At 39.6% G+C, this 20,292-nt stretch overlaps 1 protein-coding gene and 1 non-coding gene across 8 annotated transcripts in view; both read left to right on the top strand.

The window, feature by feature from the left end:
• Positions 1-20,292, top strand: part of UBAP2 (ubiquitin associated protein 2) — a 78,538-nt gene that overhangs the window by 41,201 nt on the left and 17,045 nt on the right. For 4 of the 7 annotated variants that reach the window (XM_047065502.1, XM_047065483.1, XM_047065520.1 and 1 more), the window contains 7 exons: positions 48-103; positions 5,210-5,277; positions 7,567-7,756; positions 11,097-11,310; positions 14,401-14,675; positions 15,279-15,448; positions 16,826-17,039. In XM_047065502.1, coding sequence (XP_046921458.1) covers positions 48-103; positions 5,210-5,277; positions 7,567-7,756; positions 11,097-11,310; positions 14,401-14,675; positions 15,279-15,448; positions 16,826-17,039 — 1,187 coding nt within the window. Of the gene's footprint in view, positions 1-47; positions 104-5,209; positions 5,278-7,566; positions 7,757-11,096; positions 11,311-14,400; positions 14,676-15,278; positions 15,449-16,825; positions 17,040-20,292 lie in introns of those variants that run through there. The other 3 variants (XM_047065512.1, XM_047065493.1, XM_047065542.1) reach the window with 2 other exon arrangements.
• Positions 7,878-7,960, top strand: LOC124505389 (small nucleolar RNA SNORD121A). The gene has a single exon (XR_006960654.1). It is a non-coding gene; the product is annotated as a small nucleolar RNA SNORD121A (small nucleolar RNA).

Raw genomic sequence — 20,292 nt, 5'->3', positions numbered from 1 at the left:
AGTGAGATGATATTTGACTTTGTGATGTAAACTATGATTATTGTCAGCAGGGGCCTGGAAGAATTCGGTGGAAGAGTGGACAACAGACGACTGGACTGAAGATGTAAGTATTTAGCATCAGATTAGATCTGTCTTCCTCTTGTTTTCTGGTAAGGGCATGCATTCTTTGAAAAAGCTGGAAACATCTTGTGGTTGCCCATGGCTCTTTTTCAGACATGTGATTATCGTGTTTTTAAGATTTTTAAGAAACTTGGTTTTGATTCAGGTCATGATCTCATGGTTTGTGAGATCCAGTCCTGCTGTAGGGCTCTGTGCTGACAGTGAGGAGCCTGCTTGGAATTCTCTCTCTGCCTCTCTCACTCTGCCCCTCCCCTGCTCATGTTCGCCTGCCTGCCCTGCAGATAGATAGATAGATAGATAGATAGATAGATAGATAGATAGATAGATAGACAGACAGACTGACTGACTGACTGACTGACTAACAAAAAATTGACAAGGTGTTAGGGATGCCTGACTGGCTCAGTCTGAAGAACATGGGACTCTTGAACTGGGGGTCATGAGTTCGGTCCCCATATTGGGTGTAGAGATTACTAAAACATAAATTAAAAAAAAAAAAGGATCAGGTGTTAAGTAGGCCTAAAAATCATTTTTTAGCTTATCTTTTGTTTTTAAATGTTAAAAAAATTTTTTTTTAATGTTTATTTTTTTTAAATATTTTTTTTTTTAATGTTCATTTATTTTTGAGACAGAGACACAGCATGAACGGGGGAGGGGCAGAGAGAGAGGGAGACACAGAATCGGAAGCAGGCTCCAGGCTCTGAGCCATCAGTCCAGAGCCCGACGCGGGGCTCGAACTCACAGACCGCGAGATTGTGACCTGAGCTGAAGTTGGACGCCCAACCGACTGAGCCACCCAGGCACCCCAGTGTTTATTTATTTTTGAGACAGCGACAGAGCATGAACAGGGGGAGGGTCAGAGAGAGGGAGACACAGAATCTGAAGCAGGCTTCAGGCTCCGAGCTGTCAGCACAGAGCCCGACGTGGGGCTCGAGCTCATGGACGGTGGGATCGTGACCTGAGCTGAAGTTGGATGCTTAACCGACTGAGCCACCCAGGCACCCCTGTTTTTAAATTTTTTTAATGTTCATTTATTTTTGAGAGAGAAACAGAGTGAGCATGAACAAAGGAGGAGCAGAGAGAGAGGGAGACACAGAATCCAAAGCAGGCTCCAGGTCTGAGCTGTCAGCACAGAACCCAATGCAGAGCTTGAACTCAGGAGCTGTGAGGTCATGACCTGAGCCAAAGTCAGACGCTTAACCACCCAGGAGCCCCTGTTTTGTTCTGATAACTATTGCCCTGGCCTGTGAATGTTTATTTTTTATAACATTTTAATTAAAGGAGATAGTGTTTGGGTCACAGTTTAAATTAACTGATTCTGGTTCTAGGCCCAACCCCTTCTTCTTAAAACTAGACTAGCTTTTTATATTCATTTATTTGATAACCATTTTCGAGTGTACTACACTAGCTTCTCAGTGTTGATCTATAACTCTGGGCTCAGCATAACATGCTCTTTGACAAAAAAAGATTTAATTTTAAAAAATGTAACTGAACTAATAGCCCTATACCATATTTTATATCATTTTTCTGTTTGACCCTCAAGGTCCAGAACATATATGTATGTGATAGACTGGTAGAGCAGACATCATGATGGAGAGTAAAGGCCCTAGAAGTATCGATCTTTAATATAAAGTGACCCAGTCTTTGAAATTGTTGAGATTATTTTTCCCCGTCTTATCATTCTGTACTCACAAGTATATCTTTAAATTTTATTTATTGATATTTATTTATTTATTTATTTATTTATTTAAGAGTTTACTTATATTATTTTGGCGGGGCGGGGGGGAGGCGGTCAGAGAAAGAGAATCCCAAGCCTGCTCTGTGCTATCAGTGCAGAGCTCCACACGGGGCTTGATACCGATCTAAAAAATTAAAAAAACAGGGGTGCCTGCGTGGCTCATTGAGTTGGTTCAGCTCATGATCTCATGGTTCGTGGGCTTGCCCTCGTCAGGTTGTGTGCTGACAGAAGCCTGTCAGATTATGGAGGCTGCTTCAGATTATGTGTCTCCTTCTCTTTGCCCCTCCCCTGCTCATGCTCCTTGGTGCGCGCGCGCGCTCTCTCTCTCTCTCAATATTAAAAAAAAATAATGGTTATTGAAACATGAGTAATCTAAGGTGCCAATCTAAAATTACTTGAATTATTAACCTTTCCCTTCCTTCTCCTTTTTAAAATTTTCTTTTAGGGCGCCTGGGTGGCGCAGTCGGTTAAGCGTCCGACTTCAGCCAGGTCACGATCTCGCGGTCCGGGAGTTCGAGCCCCGCGTCAGGCTCTGGGCTGATGGCTCGGAGCCTGGAGCCTGTTTCCGATTCTGTGTCTCCCTCTCTCTCTGCCCCTCCCCCGTTCATGCTCTGTCTCTCTCTGTCCCAAAAATAAACGTTGAAAAAAAAAAAAATTAAAAAAAATAAAATAAAATTTTCTTTTAAGTAAGCTTTGCCCAGCATGGGGCTCAAAGCCGCATCCACTTTAAATAATTTTTACATATTTCTTTCTAGTCTTTTTCTTTTCCTAAATCTTAAATTACGGCTTGTGTCTTTTGAAATCTGAGAATGCTTCCATTTTACGTAATACTTTCTTTAAACTATTTTATTTTATTTAAATGTTTATTTATTTTTGAGAGAGAGATACAGAGAATGAGCAGGTGAGGGGCAGAGAGAGGGAGACAAAATCCCCAGCAGGCTCTGTGCTCCCAGCGGGCTGCTGCAGTGTCAGTCATGACCTGAGGTGAAACCACGAGTTGGATGCTTAACTCACTGAGCCAGACAGATGCGCACAAAGATAGTATTTTTATTTTAAAGTAACCTCTACACCGAACATGACGCTTGAACTCATGACCTCAAGATCAAGAGGCACATGTTTTACTGACAGCCAGTCAAGTCCTTTTTTTTAAAAAAAGGAGGAGGAAAGAATTTAATTTTCTGTTTTCTGCCAGGGTCAGATAGGATGTTAGTGATTAATGGTGGTTCTAATTTGATTTGAACTAAAATTTTTATGGCTTTAGATCTTCTCTGTCATTGCATTTCACAGAGTTATTCCTTTATTGCTTTTCTCTGTGTCTTACAGAATCTTACATGGTAGATAGAGTTGAGGCAAAAATAGATTCCTGGGTACTCTTCAAGATACTACCTTGAAATAGGGTGTAAGCTCTTCTTGTTCAAGCAGTAATCTATTCAGCACTTTTTATTTGTTTTTCTAGAAAATGAACACCTACTGCCTGCTCTGCCCCTATCAGAGTTTTAATTTGTGTGGGCAATCTGATTTTTATCCAGTATTTCAGAGTTCTGAGACATTTAGAGTTAATATGTATTACAGAAGTCTTTGAGAAATATTTCCTGCAGTTACATTATCTCATTATATCAACTTTTTAGCCTTTAAATGCTCATGCCCCACTTTGAAAATGTGAAAAGAGCCTACCTTTCAATAATGTCAGTTAAGGTTTCAAAAAATTTTATCCTGGGTGCCTTAAAACATCAAAAGGTGGAGGGTGCGCTCAGTTGGTTAAGTATCCGACTCTTGATTTGGGCTCAGGCGATCTCAGGGTTCATGGGTTTTAGCCCCACATTGGGCTCTGCACTGTCAGTGTACAGACTACTTGAGATTCATTCTCTCTGTCTCTCTCTCTGCCCCTCCCATGTTCTCTCTCTGAAAAAAACAAAAAAAACTGAAAAAATCCCGCAAAACTTCAGATGGCATTTAAACGATACGCATGAATTGAAAATAATTATGTTCAATGAAAAAAGTTAGACAAAGAGATTGTTTGCTTATTTATTTATTTAACATTTTAATTTATTTTTGAGAGACAGAACCCAAGTGGGGAGGTGCAGAGAGAGAAGGAGACAGAATCCAAATCTCAGCTGTCAGCACAGAGCCGGACGCGGGGCTTGAACTCAAAAACTGTGAGATCATGACCTGAGCAGAAGTCAGACGCTTAAACGACTGAGCCACCCAGGCGCCCCTTATTTATTTTTAAAGTTTATTTATTTTGAGAGAGTAAGAGCAAGAGTGGGAGAAGGGCAGAGAGAGGTAGACAATCCCAAGCAGGCTCCATGCTTTCAACACAGAGCCTGATGTGGGGTTTGGTCTCACGAACCGTGAGATCATGACCTGATCTGGGATCAAGAGTCAGATGGTCAATAGGCTGATCCATCCAGGTGCCCCAAGATTGCATATTTTAAAATTCTAGAAAATAGAACCCTAATCTGTAGTCACAGAAAACACATTGGTGGTTTCCTGGGGACTAAGGTGAGTGGTGGGAGGGATTGATTACATAGGGACAGGAGCAAACTTTTAGGGTAATAAATATGTTCATTGTCATGATTTTGTGATGATTTCATGGGCATATAAATATGACAAAACCCAGTTATTTGCTTTGAATATTTGCAGTTTATTGCATGTGATATACCCCCAATAAAGTTGTTTTTATAAAAACAAGGAAACCTATGACTTAATAAAAAAGAAATACAGATTACTAATAAATGAAATACTAAAACCATCTGTTTGGGGGGAGAAGAAACATCAGTTTTTTTGCTCTTTCAAACTTTTGGCATTTGTGGTGGTTTTACTGGTGTTTTCATTTTGTATAATGTCAAATAGAATAGCGTGACTAGGACTTGAACCCTGGTCTGACTTCATTGTTTCTCTGATGTGAAGTCCTTTTTTTCGGGTTTGTCAGTCTAAAAATTACCTTCCCCCTAACAAAATTGTTATGATCACTTGTGTATTTCCTCTGTTTTAGACCACTTTTTGGGTGAAGTGTAATGAGAGTACTGGTGACTAAAAATTGTCAGAAATTTTATGAAAAAATTTTTTTTACCATTTTTATTTACTTTTTTGAGACACAGAGACATTATGAGAGGGGGTGGGGCAGAGAGAGAGAGAAACACAATCTAAAGCAGGCTACCAGCTCTGAGCTGTCAGCACAGAGCCTGACGTGGAGCTTGAACTCAAGAACTGTGAGATCATGACCTGATCCAAAGTCAGACGCTTAACCGACGAGCCACCCAGGCGCCCCAAAATTGTCAGAAATTGGATACATTTTGGGTTTTATGTTACGTAAAATAAGAGCAAAGTATTTTTTTATTCGTTCCCATACAGCTTTCTGAAACAAAAGTCTTCACTGCCTCAGCTGTTCCAGCAGAGAATCATGTCACACCTGGGCAAAGGTAAACACTTTTTGTCCCCTTTTGTTTGTTATTCAAAGCATAATTTAAATTTCTTACTCCAGAAATTTGTTTTGGGTCTCAGGTCTCTTTCTGTTTTTTTCCTTTTCTTGAATCTCTTCCTGTTTTTACTATTTTCTTAGAATTTGTTTTATCCTTAACCTTCCTTGTGAACTGACATAGCCTACATCATTATCTACTTAGTTGTATCCACTAATGAATTAAAATAGCAATTATGTGTGTGATTTGTTATCATTTGTGATAGAGATTATATTAAGCCTATTTATGGTGGTTCTTTTTTACTTTGGTAAATGCAGTATATTGTTTGACAGATAAACTTAATACAAAATACCTTTGGTTTTCTGTGTGTAATACCATTTATTTAGGCATTCTCATACTAATACAAATTTCTCATTTTATGTGGGCTCTTCTATTTCTTTCCTCTCCTCTCCTCCCCTTTCCCCTTCTCCCTTCTCCCCTTCCCCTCTTCCCCTCCCTCCTCCCCCTCCCCTCTCCTCTTATTCTTCAAATGTTTATTCATTTTTAGAAGGAGAGAGAGCAAGCCGGGAAGGGGCAGAGAGAGATGGAGAGAGAGACTCCTAAGCAGGCTCTCTGCACTGTCAGCATGCAGCCTGACATGGGGCTCAATCTTATGACCTTGGGATCATGACTTGAGCTGAAAACAAGAGTTGGATGCTCAACCGACTCAGCCACTCAGGTGCCCCAGGATCATTTTTATTTAAGAAAAACAACAACAACAAAAACCTCCGATACTTGATAACGGCTTGGGTCATGACCTCACGGTTGGTTAGACTGATCTCTGTGTCCAGGATCTGCACTGACAGTACAGAGCCTGCTTGGGATTCTCTCTCTCTCTCTCTCTCTCTCTCTCTCTCTCTCTCTGCCACTCCTAAAAATAAATAAACATTAAAAAATATATGAAGCCCCTTCTCTATTCACTGAAGCAGAGGAAAGGATGGGTTCAGAGGTCACAGTTGGGCATGGGAGGGAATTTAAAGAAAAAAAAAGAAATATACTTATTTAATGGTTAGTTAATAGACAGTGCTATACTATATTAATACATCTTACCAACTTTTTGGAATAGAACTTGCTGTATTTTGTGTGTGTGTGTGTGTGTGTGTGTGAGATAATGTATCTTTTGAGATGGGTTATATGTAATATAACTACCCTGTATTTATATCCTTGGAGTTAGGATATCATAAGTATAACATCACCTGGGGATCCAAAATACTAGTTTGGTACTTTAACCTGGTTACAGGAGAGTAAGTGTGGGTAGTGCATAAGGAGAGGAATACAGGCCTAGGAACTTTGATCTTTATTAGATAGTAGTGGGCCTTGAATTATTTGACCTCCCAGAATCTGCCTCACTGGCATGGTGAGCATTTCAGACAGGAGAACTGAGTGGGAACTGGCCTTTGAAATGGTTTAAGGGAGCAAATTACCTTGTTAGTAAATTCTGAGCACCTTGCAGTTTCTGTGGAGGAGTTAGTAGCTAGTTCACTCACATGTCAGGTTGTATATATCTTGAAGATCATTTCTTCCTCAGGCTTTTAGGTTTTCAGGCCATAAGTTTTAAGTTGGAATATCTGTTTTTCTGGGGACATTACAAGTGTTCTAGAGAGGATTTGTTACTGTGTTTTCCCCCGAATGTTTAAGAGAGAAAATTATTGGAGATTTATATAAGCTTAAATATCTTATACCGTAGAACATAGAACTTAGAAATATTTATGACTGTTTGGATTGTCTACTATGGCTGTGGTTCTCAATCCCTCAAAATAGAGATTCACCCTCTTTGAGGCAAGTTGAAGAGACACTGGTTCCAAGTAATGAATGGGGCAAAGTATTCTAAAGAAAATGAGCCAAACTTCAGAATACTATTTACTCATTTGCTCCAGGTTTTCAAATGAGTTGTTATTGTGCTATTTCTGTGGAACTATCTCAATGTACCTTTTCATTTCTCTTCTCTGCAAAGCCCTGCTTTAGTCTCTGTGGCTTCGTATGCTTTTTTTTTTTTTTTGTCATTGATGCTGTTCTTTTGGCTCCTTTAAACTACCGTTTCCAAAAGTTTTCCTCACTTAAATTATAACTTTTTAAAAACTTTATTTATTTAAATAATCTCTGCATTCAGCGTGGGGCTTGACTTATGACCCTGAGATCACCTCACTTAGATTATTTTTAACATGAATTTACTTTATATTGATTCACTTCTCAAATTCATTGTTGGTAAGATGTGCTTTTGACTCATTCCTCATTTGCTTTTTGTCTGCTTAGCATTGATCTGGTAGCCTTGCTCCAGAAGCCTGTTCCTCCCAGTCAAGCCTCAGAAGTCAACTCCTTTGAAACTTCCCAACAACAGGGCTTTGGCCAAGCCCTTGTCTTCACAAATTCTCAGCACAACAATCAGATGGCACCAGGGACTGGCAGCTCCACTGCTGTCAACTCCTATTCTCCTCAGAGTCTGGTAACTCACTTTTATTTTAGTATGGGATTTGAAGGACTGTACCCATGAACAAATGTATTCTAGAATGACACATGCCTGATAATTATTTTCTAAATACAAAAATATTTAGACGATGATCTCAGTCCAGAAAACAATGATGTGATACTTTCCAAGCACATATCTGATGATTCCATGTGGAATTCAACTACTCTGAGTTTCCTGGACAATGATTTTTAAAAAATGCTTCTTTATGATTAGTTGAAATCTTTTAAGTCATAATCACTGAGGCATCCTTCTTATTAATAATTTTTTTCTTGTATTTTCTTTGAAAGTCTGTACTTAAGACATTAAAATTTTCATTTGTTTTCCAGTGTAGTAAAATGCAAATGTTTGTCAGTATTGGCTTGCTAAAATCATGCTAAAACAGTTCTTTCTAAGTCTAGGAAGGCTTTTATTTTTTGCATTTTTAATTGTTATTCATAAAATTAGTGTATCTTTCCTTAAAACATCACTTTGTAGCAGAAGCCCTTTTAATGTGGATGTGTTTTCCTTAAAATAAGGGTCATCTGCCGCTTGCATATCTGACTCTAACTTCCTATGAGAATTTAGCTCCTATCAGAAAGGACTTCAGGAACTGTTAGTGAAGAATATGAAGATAACCAAAGAATGTAGTTGCAGAATAATGGTGAACTGAAGGCCCTAACTGTAGGTACTGCTCAGTTGGCAGTGAGGTATTCTCATTTGGAACACCTCCAAATATAGATCCACAGCTTTCACTAGTGGTAATTATTTTTGTTCATTCTTTGTTGTGTTTTACCTGAAATCCATGGTTGAGAAACAGAATTTATAAATATGATAATAATCTTTCTCTCCTACTTGACTCAAAAATCATTTGCTGAACCACTTCATAAAATGGAGAATTTAATATGTAAACTTTTCATTGTGGTGTTCTACTCTGCACAGCCACATTATGTCATGTATAACTGGGTTGAGAATTTGGCATTTTTAGTACCACTGATGATTGTGTACGAGAGAATGTGAGTGCTTGAAGTGGGACAGCCCAAGGCATGATGCTATCTCTATTTTGAGGGGGTCTCAAGTTTTTCTTTTTTTTTTTTTATAAATATTTTAAGTAATCTCTATCCCCAATATGGGCTCGAATTTATAACCCCAAGATCAAGAGCTGTATGCTTCACCAACTGAGCAAGCCAGGTGCCCCAGTACTCTCATGGTTTGAGGTGAATCATCCCTGTCCTTTCTTCCTCCGATGCCTTTCTATCTGCTACTGGTCTGCTGATGTAATGTCTATGCGAACTGTTGGAATCTTAGCCAGGCCACTCAGAGCATAGGTAGGACATGAGTTTTGTTTGTTTTATTATTTTGTTTTTTTCTTTTTAGGACATGTGTTTTTTGTTTTGTTGTGTTTTTTTTTTTTTAACAGTGCCTTCAGATGTGTTGCCTTTTGTAATGAACAATACCTTGAGAAACTGGAACAAGTAATGTTTAGCATATTAGAGGAGTGGTGCTCAACCTACTGTACTTTCATAATCACTGGGGAACTTCAGTAAATAACAACAGTAGTAAGGATAATAAAATAATGCCAGAGTCTGCACAAACCAAATAAGTCAGAATCTTGGGATTGCGAGTTGGGCATTTGTGTGTATTTGTGTATATGTGAGTGCAGGCATACTTGTGTATCAATACACATTTTTAAAGCCCCCATCTATTGAAGTGTAGGTGAAATTGAGAAGTCCTGTGCTAAATGTTAACCTGAAGCAACGTGCTATTCCTTGACTCAGTGATTTCATTATGTTGTAAAACACACAGAAACTGCATTTGATAGTATTGGCTAATGCAGGATAGAAATTAGGTAGGAAAAGGGGAAGAACAAAAGCATCATTCTGGAAGCCTTTACTGAACAAGTGGGCTTGAACTGGGTTTTTGGATTTGTAGCCACATAAGACAGGTGTTTGGCAGCATGAAATAGCAAGGATTCTAAAGTAGTGATAAATAATGTTAGATTGTGCGATGTGCAGTAACTCCCTACAACTTAAATGTTCTACTCAAAGTGGAGAATTTGGTCTTCCTTAGAACAACTGGGGTACTCCATGCCTTTGGATAATGTTAACAGAAACAATTATTTCAGCTTTCTACATCTGATCTCTTAAGAGAATGCAAGTCATTTCTATTTGTGAACTTTTAAATGGTTTTGAAAGGTTTTTCTTGGGGGAGGGGGGCTTGAGAGCGAGCGCTCAGAGCATAGATGGCACAGAGAGGGGGGAGAGAATCCCAAACAGGCTCCGTGTGTCAGTGCAGAGCCCAATGAGGGGCTTGCACAAACCATGAGATCATGACAAAATCAAGAGTTGGACTGAGCCACACAGACACCCCTTGAAAAGCTATTTTTTGACAACTTATCTTTTTTAGAAACTGAATGATCTTGATAGGTAAAAATGAAGTTGATCTGCTGTTGTGTTCACTAGTCCTAGGGTCTCATTCTCCTTGGATATTTTCCCAACAGTTTATTTTTGCTTTGGTTTCCCTTGCCTTAGGAGATGTATCTAAAAAATGTTGCTATGGATGATGTCAAAGAAATTATTGTTTTTGTTCTCGGATTTTTATGGTTTCAGGTCTCATATTTAGGTCTTTAACCCACTTTGAGTTTATTTTTGTGTATGGTGTTAGAAAGTGGTTATAAAGTGGTCTTTTACATATATCATTCTCTTTGGATCTTGGTATGTGACCTGACAGGATAGATGGGGGAGGTGTAACATTTTCTTTTGTATACTTGTGGAGCATTTTTAGTGTTCTTAGTCATCAAAATAGCTCGAAATAAGCACAGCAGTGTCCAGGGTATCTGTCCAGTACACGGATACTTCATGTGTAAATCATTGTCTGATTTTAGAATATTAACTTTTTAGACAGGTACTGCAAACTGCATTTAATACTGTAGGATTACATGGCTGAGCCTTTCTGTGACCAAACTTAAAGATGATTATTGTTGTTCCATATTTTGAGAAAGTACTATATTTTTATTTCTCTAGCTTGTCTTTGTCATTTAATTCAGGATATTTCTCTTTAGAAAACTATTTTGTTTGTGAACTTGTGACATCACTTTTATCCTAAAATCCAGGGAAAATAGTCCTCTTCCTTTAACCTCTCATCAGAATCAGGACTGATTCTTGGATTTAATCAGATCTTTTTTGGTAATATTTTCTTGTAGTATTTGCTCAGGTGAGTCTTGTTGATTCCATGTTCTGGGTTATAGATTTTAAAATCCTTGTGAAAATACTTGGTATGTTTTAACTCTGGGATAGAAATTTGTATTGCTGAAGGTTTTTCTTTTTCTTTCTCTTTAAAGTCATCCGTCCTTGGTTCAGGATTTGGAGAGCTTGCACCTTCCAAAATGGCAAACATCACCAGCTCCCAGATTTTGGACCAATTGAAAGCTCCAAGTTTGGGCCAGTTTACCACTACCCCAAGTTCACAACAGAATAGTACAAGTCCCCCCACAACTACTACTTCTTGGGACCTCAAGTCCTCAACTTCCCAGTCCTCAGTCCTTAGTCATTTTGGTAAGTGTACATGTTCTGTGGTGGTTTGCCCCTAGTGAGGACATGCTGAACATTAGCAGAGTGTGTTGACTTGTAACGCTAATGTGGAATTTATCCAGAGGTACTATTTAGTAGAATTTCTATAGCATTTCTGAATTAATTCTGTTAGCTTTGTATTGTGTAAATATCTGTATTTAGTTAGTAGTAGTAGTGGTAGAAGTAATATTAGAACATACTTTGAAGAGATGTACAAAAGCATGGGAAAGCCATGCAAATATATGGAAACAACACTTTGTAAGTAAAGGCCGAAACAGAATTTTCTAAGCTGTATTACAGTAGGGTGGGGACCGAGTCAGGGATGTGGACAACATTAAAAAAAAATTTTTTTTTAATGTTTATTTATTTTGAGAGAGCACAAGCGAGCAACAAGCAGGGGAGGGGCAGAGAGAAGGAGAGACAGAATCCTAAGCAGGCTCTGTGCCATAAGTGCAGAGTCAGTGCGGGGCTCAAACTCATGAACTCTGAGATCATGGACCTGAGCCGAGATCAAGAGTCAGACACTTAACAGACAGTGCTACCCAGGCACCCCTGGACAACATTTTAAATCACACCCTATGGATTGCTTTCTCATTCTAACATTCGTATGTATCTATCATGATTTGTGCCAGGCTTACTGTCAGTGGTTTGTAACATAAAGGCACCATGTGTAAGTTTGATAATTTCTAATCTATACTGCTGTAGACTTTGTGATGTTAAAACACCCATTTCCTATTAACATACGCATGCCACACTGCATTAAGGAACAGCAGAGGATTGTATTAACCATAGGGTTGGTTTCCTGGGCAGGTTTATGTTTAGGACTTATTCAAAGAGATAGAAGTACATTTCTCTACTCAAAGAAATAGTTCTTTGTAATGGAAGTACTTGAGACCACTCCCATGTTTGAAGTGATGTCCACCAGGCTTCAGAATGAGGCGTATCTATTCATTAGAGCCTCATTGCCCAAAGTTTTTTACCGTCTGCTGAATACATACTAAAAGTCCACATTCCCAGAAGGAAAGTAACTGTATGCTATAAACCACATTGTACAAACATTAAAGGCACAGAGTCACTTTTAACTGTTAAGAATGCTGGCAGCCTTTGCCTGGAACATATCAAAAGTCTATGTTCCCAGACACTAGCCAAGAGCCAGTTAAACAAGGTGGCATTTTTGATGGCAGCTATAGTGCTGTGTTAATCTTTTTCTGCAGACCCACTGCAGTGGGTGATAAGGGTTTTTAGATTTGCACATGCTATTCCCATGTTCCTTATAAATCCTGTCTTTTTCCTACATGCCTCTAATATAAAGTCCAAAAATAGGTTTATCTAAGATGGAAATACATTAAGTCATGGGTTGGCAAACCTTCAACTAGATTTGTCACCTCTTTTTGCAAATACGGTTTTATTGGAACACAGCCATGACCACTCATTATGTTTTTTTTTTTTTAATGTTTATTTTTGAGAGAGAGAGCGTGCGCGCACACACAAGCAGGGGAGCACAGAGAGAGAGGGAGACAGAGAATTCAAAGCAGGCTTCACGCTGTCAGTGCAAAGCCTGATGTGGGGCTTGAAATCATGAACCACAATACCATGACCTGAGCCGAAATCAAGATTCTGATGCTTAACCAGCTGAGCCACCCAGGCGCCCATTATGTGTTGTCTTAGCACTACTTGCAGTCTATAGAGGGAGAGTTGAGTAGTTGCTAACAGATGGCCTTCACAGCCTAAAATATTTACTACCTGGTTCTTTGCTGAAAAAAATTACCAACTTCTATCGTGTATGACTTGAAAATCATGTAGACAAAGGGTAACTTCCTTATAGAAAAGAGTAACTAAAGGGGCGCCTGGGTGGCTCCATCGGTTGAGCGTCTGTCTTCAGCTCATGATCTCGCAGTTTGTGAGTTCAAGCCCCGCGTCGGGCTCTGTGCTGACAGCTCGGAGCCTGGAACCTGCTTTAGATTCTGTGTCTCCCTCTCTCTGCCCCTTCCCCACTCATGCTCTGTCTCTCTCTGTCTCTAAACATTTAAAAAAAAAAAAAAAAGAGTAACTAAAAATCAAGGAGATGAGCAACAAAGTAAAAAAATGGTCAACAAGGTATGGTCAGAGTTCATAGGCAAGGTATATTGGAGTGTATGAAATGATGCTTCATCCAACTTATTTTTATTTGCATCTTTTATGCTATTTTCCATTATTCAAATTAGGAAAAGAATCTTGAAGTATTTGTCAAAATTAAGAGTTGTTCTTTGAACCAATAACTCTTTTCTACAGGTATACTTGCCCTTGAGCAAAATGTCTTACATAAAAAACCGTGCATTACAGCATTGTTTTTCATAGCAAGAGTTGGGAAATCTAAAAGCCCTTTAATATAGTACTGGTTTTAAAACTTGATGCCTATGTACACTGGATTACTATGTGGCCACAAAAATGAAGTAGCTCTTCACACATTAATGTGGAACAGTTTCTGAAAACTAAATGGTTTGTGAGGAAACTGTATATAATGTATGTGTGTGTGTGTCTGTATACGTTTGTATTTTGAAACAGTGTCTCTGAAGATACTCATATACCTGGGTGCAGTGTCTGCCTTTGTAGACTGAATCTGCAGATAGTGTTGGAAGGGTGATTTATGTTACCATATACACTTTTTTTTTGCTTTCTGGATTTTGTGATATCACATATTAGTTACTGGAAAATAATTTTTAACAATTTAGTTACAAAATTCATAAAGCAACAAAATATAATTAGCTATTAGCTAAAGGCCAGATGTGTATAGCAACTCCTTGCTTTTCTTATCTACTTTTCAACCAGTATAACTTAACATAAACTGCATCTCCTGTCTGCATAAGAATTTATCTATACACCCATACAGTCATCCTTTTCTTCTATCATATGCTAGCTATAATATATCACACACCCCCCCACTTAGGGGATTCAGCTAGATGGTTGTTGGGAGAAACCAGTGATAACTACAACCTTTTTTTCTCAGTCATGGTGGAAGAGGGAGCTCTAAGCTCGTGTGCCTAAATAATTGGTTGTTGCTTACTTTCCTTCCCTCCCCCTTCACATATTTAATAGACTTCAAATCTCAACCTGAACCATCCCCGGTTCTTAGTCAACTGAGCCAGCGACAGCAGCACCACACTCAGCCCGTTGCTGTTCCTCCTCCTGGGTTGGAGTCCTTTCCTTCCCAGGTAAAACTGCGAGAGTCAACACCCAGGGACAGTACCTCCACTGTGAACAAACTTCTGCAGCTTCCCAGCATGACTGTAGAAAACATTGCTGTGACTGCCCACCAGCCACAGCCTAAACACGTCAAACTACCGAAGCGGCGGATACCCCCAGCTTCTAAGGTGTGTTCTCCATCCAGAAGTCACAATCCCAACAGTGGATATAATTTAACATTTAGCTCAAGGGCTGGGTTAGTAAGCCTCAGAAGAGGTGACATCGTATTTGTTTTTCATGCACATAGCTTCCTGCTTTATGAGAATTGGCCATTTCTGAGTGTCTGGGCTAATATTAGAGGGAATGGCTTTTTGTTAGAGACTGTTAATTCAAATTACTGGACCTGGCTTAGAGAATTTGCTGGTCTTGTGTATTTAGCTTGTCCCATAGATAGAGAATAAGTGGTTCTTTGACCAGATAATGCTTTCAGAGGAGGCCCGCTCTCTTCCTCCGCTCACCCACCACCAACTCCCCCTTTCTTCGGCCTTTGCTGTAAGAAGCAGTTGGTGGCATTGATCATTCTGCTGTTAACTTTTAATTTTTCTTTTCTCTTTTTTCTCTTGTCTTGGTTTTTTTGCAATATTCTGTTCCTTTTTCCTACTACTGGGCTTCTCACCCCATGTTCCTCAAGTGTGCCTGTAGTGCTTTGGGAAGCCAGTACTCACTGGCTGTATTACAGGCCTCTGGGACTTGGGATCTCTGTTCCTGACGTGATGGCTCTGCTTTTTCAGATCCCAGCTTCTGCAGTGGAAATGCCTGGTTCAGCAGATGTCACAGGATTAAACGTTCAGTTTGGCGCCTTGGAATTTGGATCAGAACCTTCTCTCTCTGAATTTGGATCAGCTGCAAGCAGTGAAAATAGTAACCAGATTCCCATCAGCTTGTATTCAAAGTCATTAAGGTACACAACTTCTTCTCCGGATTAAGTCCTTTGTTGGCAAAGTAATGGAGTCTAAGAGATCACCTGTTGGAGGCAATACACCATGTGGTGCTGGGTTTGTACAGCCATTATTAGTACCTAATTGCAGAACTTTTCTTACATAACTCTAAAAAGAACCTTGTGCCTGTTCGCAGTCACTCCCAGTTTCTCCCTCCCCTTTCCCTTTGGCAACTAATCATCTGTCTCCAGATATGCCTATTCCAGATAACAAGGATCATTTATGTTGTAGCATGTGTGCATTTTATTTCTGAATAGTATTTCATTATGCAGATATATCACATTTTGTCTATCCATTCATTAGTTGACGGACATTTGGATTGTTTCCACTTTTCGGCTATTAGGAATCATGCTGCAATGGACATTCATTTACAGATTTGTCTCCTTTTAGTTCTTTTGGATTTAGACCTAATAATTGCTAGGTCATATGGTAACCCGTATATTACCTATTTGAAGAACCAGCAAACTTCTTTCATGTGGCTGTAGCATTTTACGTTCCTACCAATAATCTGTGAGGGATGCAATATTAAAAAAAATTTTTTTTTCCAATGTTTATTTATTTTTGAGAGACAGAGTGAATGGGGGACGGACAGAGAGAGAGAGAGGGAGACAGAATGTGAGTCGTCAGCACAGAACCTGACATGTGGCTTGAACCAGCCAATCGCGAGATCATGACCTGAGCTATAGTCGGATGCTTAACCAACTGAGTCACCCAGGCTCCTTGAGGGATGCAATTCTTGTATATCTTTGCCAACTCTTATTTTTCTTCAATTGAATATTTGTTTTATAAGTAGAGAATCCCTGATTTTAGATTTTATTAATTTTTCTGCTCTCTAGTGCTAAAACCTGATGTTTGTTTGGGTTCTCTTTCTACAAGTGGTCCCAGAAATCTGGATTCCTTAAAGATTCTTAAGGATTCTTTAAAATGTCCTTCTGCCTGTCATTTAAATTAGGTAGGTCTACAGCGCCTGGGTGGCTCAGTTAGTTGAGCATCTGGCTCTTGATTTCGGCTCAGGTCATGATCTCACATTTCTTGAGATTTAGTCCCTCATCAGGCTCTGCTCTGACAGCGCCAAGCCTGCTTGGGATTCTCTTTTTCCCCCTCTCTCTGTCCCCCTGCCCCCTCTCAAAATAAATAAACATTTAAAAAATGGTGGGTCTGATTTGGAAAGGAGGGTGTTTTAAATTTGCATCTTTAATACAGTTAAAGAATGTGGTAGTGTAAATGTGTAGGTACAGACATGTTTGTTTATAGTATGACAGTAAAGTGATGAAATAGTTCTACTCAATGAAACCATGTAACACGACATAAATTTATGTCAAAATCTTTTTATTCTCTAGTGATTCTTTGAATACCTCTCTACCGATGACCAGTGCAGTACAGAACTCCACCTATACAACTTCAGTCATTACCTCCTCCAGTCTGACCAGCTCATCGCTGAGCTCCACTAGTCCAGTAACAACGTCTTCCTCCTATGACCAGAGTTCTGTGCATAACAGAATTGCATACCAAAGCTCTGTGAGTCCATCGGAGTCAGCTCCAGGAACCGTCACGGTAATTGGTCTTTCAAGTTTCTTCTTGTACAAAATCCTATTTAGAGGTCCATGTTTAGTTTGGGAAATGAGGGTTTTAGATGACATTTTCTTTAAGAAATTAGTTAACCTTTTGAATACAATTCTTGTAGTCTGTTGAGTTTTCTAATAGTGGGCATCTGGTGTGAAATCTGCTTTTCAGGTACCCATGCACAGGAATGTGTGAATGGACCTCAGAGACTTAGTATACAGAAAACATAAGGATATATTCCAAGTTCATAGTATTTTGGATGGGGTGAGGGTGGGGGTACTCTAGTCTTATTTGTAACATTTTAGTGTCCTGTAAGGCAAAGGTGTTCAAACATTACTAGAGCTACTTCAAAGAGTGGACAAGAACATGAAAATAAGGGAAATAGTTGAATTGGCATAGCAGAAATTTGGGTTCATTTTCTTAAGTTTCCTTCTAAGACTTTCAGGATATATTGTACATCTCAACATAGGAATTTTTTTCCCTCCCTTTCTTTGTTTTCCTTCTTTTATGTTAGATGTTTTCCTTAAATGTCTGGTGATTTCAGGCTGCCTACTTGACACTAAAAGGTTAACTATGGGCTTTGGCTTGTGGGGTAGATAGTGGAATGTGGGCTTTGATGTGGAACAGCATGGGCAGGCCATTTCTTTGGGGGGGGGTGGGGGCGGGTGGACACACCCCCTGTGTAGACACCTCCTTTGTCAGCTCCTTTGGCCTGTTCTGTTGAGCTTGTTTAGATTTTCCAGATACTCTTCTTGTCACTTCCCTATAGGGCCTATGTCTATCTGTCAGTGTCTTAAGAGCCTAGCGGAAAGAGAAGTCTGTTGTCAGAATACTTGTTTTGTCTGTGTTAATCATTTTCGTTAACACTACATCTGACCATGTGTTAACCCTTTTGATGATGTTTAGGGTCTGAGAGAGAAGGTGGGAGGGGGCAGTTACCTTGCTGTGCAAATGGAGAGAGAGGGGAAGGGATCTGGTCTGTGCAGTCTTTAAACAAATCCTTCTACATTTAGCTGTACCTCCACTCCCACTTTCAAAGTTATCTGGTGCAGATAAATACTGAGTTGCTTGGTATGGCTCTTTGATTTAGTTGCCTTATTTTCTGGATTTGCCTAACACTACCTTTGGATTTGGCTTTACCATGTGAACTAAGTCAGTTCCCATTCTGTCTGTGCTTTCTAGTCTACAGAATTTTGTTATCATTTTTTCACCTGTATTTATCTTACTGGGTTTACATATTTTTTATAAGCCATATACTCTGATCTATCATCTTTAACAAGAGGTTTATTCTTGTATTTTCCAATATGGTAACAACTAACCACATGTAGTAGTTCATTTTATTTTATCTATTAAAATTTATGTATTTATCTTGAGAGAGAGCACAAGGGAGAGTCAGTGAGGGGCAGAGATAGAATCCTAAGCAGGGTCTGCACCTGCACAGTGCAGAGCCTGACTTGGGGTTCTAACCCACAAACCGTGAACCGAAACCAAGAGCCAGACACACAACCGACTGGGCCACTCAGGCGTGCCACATGCAGTAGTTCATTTAAGTAAACAGAATTTTAGCTCCTCAGACATACCAACCAAATTTTAGTTTAGTTTAATTTATTTAAGTTTATTTATTTATTTTGAGAGAGAGGGTGCAAGTGGGAAGGAGCAGAGAGAGGGAGCAGAGAATCTCAAGCAGGCTCCCCACTGTCAGCACGGAGCCAGACACAGGGCTCAAACTCACAAAACAGTGAGATCATGACCTGAACCAAAACCAAGAGTCAGATGCTTAACCAACTAAACCACCCAGGTGCCCCCTAACCAAATTTTAAATGTTCAGTATCTATAGTGGCTATAATATAGGAACATGCACATGTGCATATAGAATATTCCCTTTATTGCTGAACATTTCCTTGTATAGTATTGGTATAATTTCCAAAAGAGAAATCAGACTCTGTGCTGTCTAAACTTAAATCCCTATTGTCTGCTCGACTTCTGAATTCCAGCTCTAATTTCACCTGGTATGCTGCTTGCTCAGATCATTACCCACCTCATTCCTTGCTTGACTAGTTGAACTAAGACCCTGCAGACTTTTGATCTCTCATGACCATTTGGCACTTCTTTACTTTTATTCCCACCATTCTTCTGCCTAGAATTACCTCCACCCCAAATAATGTGGCTTCTGTGTTGAATCAGTTTGTCCATTGTTTTTTTGAGAGAGGGAGAGAGTACTAGTTGGGGAAGGCCTCAGGGAGAGAGAGAGAGAGAATCTTAGTCTCCACGCCTGGTGGGAGTCTTACACAAGGCTCCATCTCATGACTGGGAGATCATCATCTGAGCTGAAATCAGTAGAGTCTGATGCTTAACCCACCGAGCCACCCAGGTGCCCCCACTGTCTATGCGTGATTTTCAAGGTGGAATAAAATACTCCTACGGTCTGATGGCTGTTCTTTTCTATTCCCCCTTTTTATTCTTTCTGTATGGTGTGGTTTTGAGAACATTTCTTTGTCACTATTTGTGCTGTTTTGAGGTACATGCTTGGTATCGTGTGTATGAATTTAGTGCATATATGTTTTTAAAATTTTTATTTTGTTTTAAGAGAGAGAGAGCGTGCATAAATGGGGGAGAGGCAGAAAGAGAAAGAGAATCTTAAGCAGGCTCCATGCTCAGCGTGGAGCCCAGGGTGGGCCTCGTTCCCATGACCCTGGGATCTTTACCTGAGCTGAAATCAAGAGTTGGATGCTTGACTGAGCCACCCAGGTGCCCCTAGTGCATAGTGAACTCTAGTTTAAGAGAGGCAGAGAGTACAATTTTGATTGCTTTCTAACCTATCTGTATATATACTGGTAAGGTGTATTGTATTTTCCTTTCCCTGACCTCAGTCTTATATTTTAACTCATTTTTTCCCCTCCTTGAAGTTCTAATCTTTTATTGTCTACATTTCTTGTAAATAATCTCAAAAATTTTTTTTCAGGAAAAAAACACGTTAGGGACATCTGGGTGGCTCAGTCGAACATCCAACTCTTGTTTTCAGCTCAGGTCATGATCTCACCGTTCTTGGGTTTGAGCCCTGCATCGAGCTCCCTGCTGGCAGTGTGGAGTCTGCTTGATATTTTCTTGCTCTCTCTTTCTCTCTCTGCCCCTCCCTCATGCATGTGCACATGTTCCCTCTTTCTCTCTTTCTGTCTCTCTCTCAAAATAAATAAACTTTAAAAAATGTGTAAAAAAAAAAAGGAAAAAACATATTATCAATAAC

Source organism: Lynx rufus, unplaced genomic scaffold, assembly GCF_022079265.1.
Source record: "Lynx rufus isolate CCGP_SWC_20201006 ecotype Redwood Valley unplaced genomic scaffold, mLynRuf1.p SCAF_10, whole genome shotgun sequence".
NCBI lineage: Eukaryota > Metazoa > Chordata > Mammalia > Carnivora > Felidae > Lynx > Lynx rufus.
This window is presented reverse-complemented; position numbering and strand designations above follow the sequence as displayed.